The 6,985-nt window shown below is 46.6% G+C and overlaps 1 protein-coding gene across 2 annotated transcripts in view; it reads left to right on the top strand.

Annotated features, from left to right (window-relative positions):
- Positions 1-691: 691 nt before the first annotated feature.
- Positions 692-6,985, top strand: part of PAXIP1 (PAX interacting protein 1) — a 43,397-nt gene continuing 37,103 nt past the window's right edge. The window contains exons 1-2 of one of the 2 annotated variants that reach the window (XM_068934273.1): positions 692-905; positions 6,410-6,544. In XM_068934273.1, coding sequence (XP_068790374.1) covers positions 819-905; positions 6,410-6,544 — 222 coding nt within the window. In that variant the 5' untranslated portion in view covers positions 692-818. The remainder of the gene's footprint in view (positions 906-6,409; positions 6,545-6,985) is intronic. The other variant, XM_068934274.1, reaches the window with a different exon arrangement.

Here is a 6,985-nt window from a genome sequence, read left to right as displayed (position 1 = left end):
ACAAGTGCTTTTTGGCTGTCACCAGGGTTTTGGAAACGGGGAGCGCGCTCCAGCCTCAGCGGGGCCCTCCTGAGCCACGCAAGGCCTAGCGCAGGGCCCGGGGCGCTGTGCTGCCAGGTGCCAGGCAGGCGTCGCCGGGGCGGGAAGGAGTTTCAGGCCGCCGTGTGACGGGGGGAGCGGGCCGCCCCCCAGCGCCGCCGCCGCCCGCGGCCGCTTCCCGCCCGAGCGCCCTGAGGGCGGCGAGGGGCGGCGGGGGGGGGGGAGGGGGGGGCGGGGCGGCGGGCGGGTAACGGTCCCCAGGGGCGCGGCGGGGGAGGCGGGGCCTGCGCTTGGGGGCGGGGCTCGAGGGCGGAGCGCTCCCTTCTCCTCTTCCCCCCCTCCCTCGCCTGTTTGCTAATGGGCGGGTCCGGGAATCCCCGCTGCCCGCCTCTGTCGTTCGGGGCGAGTCCATTGCGTTCCGTACGGGGGGGGAGCCGCGGGCCCGGAGGCTGGCTTCTGGTGCGGTTCGGAAAGCGGGGCAAGAGCGGAGATAGCGTCCGTGGAAGAGGAGCGGGCCTAGTCCTGCAACAGCCGGGGTGGCTGATCGGGCGGGGGGAGCCGCTTTGTCCCGGCGGCTCTCCCCTCCCCCCTCGGCCCCCCCTGCGTCCCGGCGGGGGATGGTGTGTCCCGCAGCGCGCGCCTTGCTCGCGCGGTTCGGCGGCTCGGCGGGGGGAGGGGACGGGAGACCCGGGCCCCGGCGGCTCTGCACAGTGCGCGCGGGGGATATTGGGGAGGGGGCGAAGGGGGGGGCGCGCGTGACGGCGGCCTCGGCCGGGACCATGTCGGCGGACGAGGAGGAGCTGAAAGTCCCCGAGGAGATGTTCAAAGATGTCAAGTTCTTCGCGGTGGGAGACATCGACCCCAAGGTACCGGGTCACCCTCTCCTCAACTCCGTTCCCCCCCCCCCGGGGGGGGCAGCATGGGCTCCTCCTGCTCCTCTTCTCTCCCCCCCCCCCCCCCCCCAGCACTTCACCGCGCGGGCTCGAGGCTCGCGCGCCGCCGCCGCACGCGCCGCGCTCCCCCGCGGGAGGGGCGGGGGCCGAGCGCGCGCGCGCGCCCTCCCTCCCTCCCTCCCAGCGCCCCCCCACCCCCGCCCCCGCCCCCGCCGCGGGGGAGCCATAACGGCCAGTAACGGCCGTGCCCGCGGCCAGCCGCGCCGCGACCCGCCATGGGAGCCAGCGGCCCCGGCGCGCAGGCCCCGTAGCCGCCTGAGCGGAGGAGGGGCGGGCGAAGGGACTTCCTGTTGGAGACGGGGCCGCTCCTCGGCCCCGGGCCTGGCCCGCCCGTGGAGCCGTGCGGCCCTCGGCGGACCCGACCGCAGCGCCGGGCGGGGGGCGGCAGGCAGCCTCTCGCCGTGCCGGCCCCGGCTGGGCCCCGCGCCCCTGGCTGTGGCCGGTGCAGGACGGGGGCAGTGACAGGCCGGCCCGGCGCCTGGGTGGCGGGGGGAGGCTCGGCAAACGAAGGCTTCGCTGTCACTTCCCTCCCCGCTCGCCCGTGCCTGCCCGCTCGGTCTCCGCCCTCCTCCTTGTGTCCCAGGAGCACAGTGCAGGACCCCCGTGGCTCCGCTGCCTGTCCCCGGATCTCTCAGGCCCATTGGACGGACAGAGATCCTGATGTGGTCACGACATGATCTTCCCTGCCTCGTGCTCCCCTAAGCTGCTGTCAGATGACCTTCCAGCCCTAGCACCTAGGGCAGTAGCCTGGATGTCAGGGCTGGCCTGTGGTAACATCCAGTTCTGCTGGATGGAAGTGCCAACAAAGTTTCCTCGGCATGTCCAATTAGACAAGTGTTTGAAGTGTGCCATATCTAGCTTTAGGACAGCAACTTCATGCTAACAGATTCCTGTGCATTTGATACTGAAATTTAAGTCTTGACTCTTTTGGTAGTTGCTGTAGTCTACCATTTGTTCAGTATCAGATTCCTTTCATCTCATGTTTTTTTCCACTTATGGGTGTTTAAACAAACTCGGGACATAGACATTGACCTATTTAAATGTTTTTTTGTGTTTTCACGTTAATAGGATTATATGTTAAATAAAGACTGGTAATGTAGTTGAAGAGTAGAAAAAACCCACAGCCTTTAGACATTAGCTATTTGAAAATGTATGAGAGCTTGAATAACACTATACATTTTTAAGAAGGTATAGCAGCAGTATTATTATATGTACAAAGATGAGTGCAGAAAACAACAGGACTCTCTTCTATATCATATGTATGGTGTCCCAAAAGGCATGTAGTTAGTTTTGTGTTGACGTAGCAAGACAATCAGCAGTATTCCCATAGAGCCAGTAAGCAATCATTCTCTTTTGCTAGTTTTTTTTTCTTAAGATAAATTTTATCTTGCTTAGCAGTTAACTTCGTTGTTGTCAAGCCTTAATGTGTTCTAAATTAGGTACACTCAGTTCTCATGTATTAGTGGATGACATTTCTGTGTTGTAGATAGACAGCTAAGGTGGCTCTGGCAGACTGTGTAAGCTTAGGCATAGCGCTACACCATAGTGGCTACCGCTGCTTCAGGTCATGCTGGAAGACTTTTAACCACTTTCTTTCTGTGTATGATGGCCAAATTGAAAAGTCCGATGGGTCTGAGTTGTTTCTGTAAACAGCCTGCTGGTCAGTTTGCACTCTTTCCTCCTGAGCTCTGGATGCTGAAATGGCTTAGTGCTTTGGCATAGGGTTAAATGGATGTCAGGACTTCTCAGCACTGGTGCCTGAGCTCATGAGCCCTCAGGAACATCAGGCACTGGGGAGTGCAGGTTGTGGTTCTGTGAGAGTCCTGTCTGGATTTGATTCAGCACCATCACAACCAAAGCTAATCAGAAGTGGGTTTTACTGAACTTGGGCAAGTTCCACTTAGGAACTTTTCACTGCTTCTCACAAGTACCCTCTGTGGTACCCTAGGGAAAAAATGAACAAGCAGGCTATTTACGTGTTGTGTTTTTAACCAGGACAGAAAGGAGAAAATCTAAATTAAATTCTACACATTTAAAAAAAATAGTTTCTATACTGAAATATTTATCCATTAGTATTATAAGAATACAGATATTTTCAAAATTATTTGCTTATTTATATACAAGTGGATACTAGCTTACTTTCAAAAAGAAGCTTCCTATTTCATCTTTTTCATCTTTATGCTTATCTTTTGGGGATGAGCATACTCTGATCAGCTTAAGTTTCCAAATGTTTTCATTGAAGGCTAGACATCCGAATCAATATTAAAACAGGCCTAGCAAAAATGAGGATTTTAATGAAACTAATCCAATAACAAGAACAAAATATAATCCATTCCGGTGAATAGCTACGTACCTACTACCTATTTAAAATATTTGCAGCATGAACTAGAAGGGAAACAAAAGTTTGGAATTGTGCCTAGATATTCTTTGGCAACTGGTGGAAAATTAGGCTTCTGGCTCTCAAATTTGAATCTGTTCCACTGAGATGTGCACTTGCCTGTTCACACCTCACTGGAGGTGGTGACGAGATGTCATCTTTTTTTTTTTTTTTTTTTTTAATAAATGCTTTATTTTCCTGACAGATGTAAACTACAATCGTCATGGTAAGATAACGCTACTAAAAATAGGCAAAGAGAGTAAAATACGCAGAGAGTAAAATAATATTGTGCAACGAGGACTTCGAACGTGAGATTTGGTTTCTGGATATTCTCTTGTTTTATTATTATTTTAACTTTTGATACCTGTTGTCTTACTTAACTTACTGGTTTTGAAGTCTTATTGCTTCTTCTGCTGCAGGTTTTAGTAGGAAAGAACACAGATGAAATTTATATACCACCACAATGGAACGCCATTGAAGTTTACATGGATTTAAGCTAGCATCTAAAGTGCAGGATTTCTACAATGACGTATTAGGACTTGCCAGTTTTTTTTTTCTTAATTACAGGTGTATACTATTATAGATGAAGTTCTTTAGTTGTGCCGGTATAACTTTTCAGTGTAGCTACTGTACTTAAACCAAATAAATCAGATGTTCTAAGAGGAATTTTGGCACTGTAGCATAAGCTACACTACTATTAGGAAAATGCTTTTTCATACCACTATAAGTAACCATATGAAATTATTATCTATTGTATTTATAATATTTAAACATCCTACTGGTACTTATTTAAATGCCCAGTTTTCATTGCATTCTCTCCTCTTTTTGATCTTTCCATGAATGAATATATAACTGAGTTGAGCTTGTAACTCAGGGAGAGCTGTATAGGGCAAGGAACCTGTGTGATGGGACTGTTTTTAAATATCTACCATTATCAAAAGTGCTTTATTTTGATTAAACTTTCCCATTGAAATTACAGCATCTTGTGTTATCTTGCAGTTAACTGGATTTCATGCAGGAAGGTATCCCATGATACAGGAGATTGGTGTGTAAAATGAAAAAAATTCTCTTCTGTTCCTGACTCTGTGGCAATGTGGACAGCAAGCTTGTGATGAACTTCCTTAGTTATTCTAGACTAGTTGTTTTCTAATTTGCTGATATCACATATTCAACCACTACATATAATCCATCCACTGCATATATATTTTTAAGTTAAACTGCAAATTCAAGAACTTAAGTCAGGAAATGCCGAAATTGTCTCCTCACTGAATGGAAATTTTCCCATCCCTATTTTTATGCTTATTTTTAGCCTGCCATCACATTTTGGAAGACTTATTTTTTTGCAGTGCCTTCTCTGTCCTGTTTAGTGTACAGTGTAGCAGGTAATTGTTTAATAGCTAGTTACTTAATATTTTGTTTGATCTAATGCAGTGCCTTGCTCTCTGCTCTTTACATTTCTGGAGGGTGAGTGTCCTGTTAAGAAGGGAGTGTGCCTAACAGGTTTTGAAGGATGGACATCTGTGCCTAGCAAGTTTTGGGGAATGAACATCATATCAGTTCAACTTTATAAAATCATTATGAAGTTAAACTCTACTCAGTTTACCATCTGTAAAAGGAGACAGTAATCTTAATTAGCACGTTCAATACTTGAACTCTAGACCTTATTCTTTTTAAGTCATCTCTCTTCTGTCCCTGATTACTTTTATTCACGTGAAAGTGAATGCTATATTCTGGGGCAGTCAGCAGGGTAGGCTTCACCACATGGTCCGCTACAGTTGAGCTGAGTGAATGCTGAAGTTTTAAATTAGAATCTTCTGTATTGGCCTTGCATGAATAGGAATAGAAAGTGCTTTGCGAGTGGTGCTGGGGTTCATGTTTTCTGGGCAACAGAGTAAGACGTTTCTACTTTAGCTCTTTGAGGTAGTACCTAAGGGGGGCATGCATTCTTCTACCCGTTTCTCTTTGTGCTTTCTCTAAACCACTCTTAGTTCTCCGTCCTGTCATTTCCCAATATGTCAGCCCTTCGTCAGAAATTTCCCCTTCTCTGTCATGACAGTAGTTACAAGTTTTTTTTTCTTTTGCTTGCAGATCCTTTTAGTATCAGCCTTTCTTTTTTGCCTGTTGGCTACCAGCTCAGTGCTATGGCTGCCATAGCTGCAGATTGAGTTACTTTACCTTTCTTTTTCTCTCTTCATGGTATGACTAAGTTCCTTGTTTAGGTGTACTCCTTCCCCTGCTTTTTTTTTTTTTGGCCTCTCAGGATTCAGATCAGCATGTTGGTTTTTTTTGTCGTGCCAGCGTGCTGCATTTGGAAACACAGGAGAGACAAGATTCATGGCTCAGTTCTTTTGCCTAGCCCCTTTGCTTTAGAGCAGTTGGGCCTCGTCTTCAAACTTACTCATATGTTCTGTGGGATGATATATATTGATTGGATCTAGAAATATTGGAACCAAATGTGTTTTGTGAATATGGAATTCTTTTTTAGCTGTTAAACGTGAACATGCACTGAGAATACAGGAGCGTGATTCCCCCCTCCCCCCCAGTCAAAGTAAAGAACTGGCCTAATTTGGAGGAGCTTCTATGAAGACTGCATTGTACAGTCCTGATGCATAGAGTACCTTTTTTAAACTTCAAGCCCTTCTTTTAAAGCATTTCAAAGGCCTCAGAAGCTAACATTTGCAAAAATAAATGCCAAAGAGAAGAGATTTCTTAGCCTTTTTGAGAAAAAAATGTTTTGAATTTTTTTGAGGAAATTTTTTTTTTGAAAAATTTCTGCCCCAGCTTGAATTATTGTGGAAAGTAGAACTTCATCTCGAATGATTAGAATATGGCAGAGTTGTAAACCTTTGAAAATAAGGTTTTAAATGGTATGTATTTGACAGCTTCAGTAATATTTAATACTGCCAGCCATTCTTCAATAAGAAAACCAAGAAAGTTGTACTCGATCCTTTAATGTATTAGTATGCTCTTGCATTAGTGTTTTCGTCAAATAGGGGATAATTAAAAATGTTGACTTTCCTCATTGTTCTCTTGATTTTAGGTAATTCAGCTTCTGAAAGCTGGGAAAGCAAAGGAAGTTTCTTATAATGCACTGGCTTCCCATATTATTTCTGAAGATGGGGACAATCCAGAGGTTGGAGAATCTCGTGAAGTCTTTGATCTCCCTGTGGTAAAGGTGAATGACTCCTCTATGACTTTGTCTACTGACATAATTCGTGTTTGATAAAGCCCAAATGAAATGCATCTTTGTCTTAATCTTAATTTTTTCAAGTCTTGTGATTTCTTTTTTTAATTTTTTGGGGGTTTTTTTGTGCTTACTTACCCTGAATTGCTGGTATTTTGTTACTGCCTTAGACTGTTGGATTAGTTTTCCCCTGAAAGCTTCCAGGCTCCATGCTTGAAAACATGAGCTTGGCGGCTCTGCAAGTCATGAGAGTGATCGGAAAAGAATCTTTATTATTTTACTGCCAATACTTTGAGGCACATGATTTTTTTCTTTTTTTTCCACTGGTTGCAGTTTTTTCCATGGTTGCGGGTGACAGTACTGAATTTTGGTGGCTTATATCGTAGGAGTTTACCTGACAGTGTAGAAGTATGAACTAAGAAAATACCAAAA

Source organism: Struthio camelus, chromosome 2, assembly GCF_040807025.1.
Source record: "Struthio camelus isolate bStrCam1 chromosome 2, bStrCam1.hap1, whole genome shotgun sequence".
In the NCBI taxonomy this organism is placed as follows: Eukaryota; Metazoa; Chordata; class Aves; order Struthioniformes; family Struthionidae; genus Struthio; species Struthio camelus.
The sequence above is the reverse complement of the archived record's forward strand: the minus strand, read 5'-3'. Positions and strand labels throughout refer to the sequence as shown.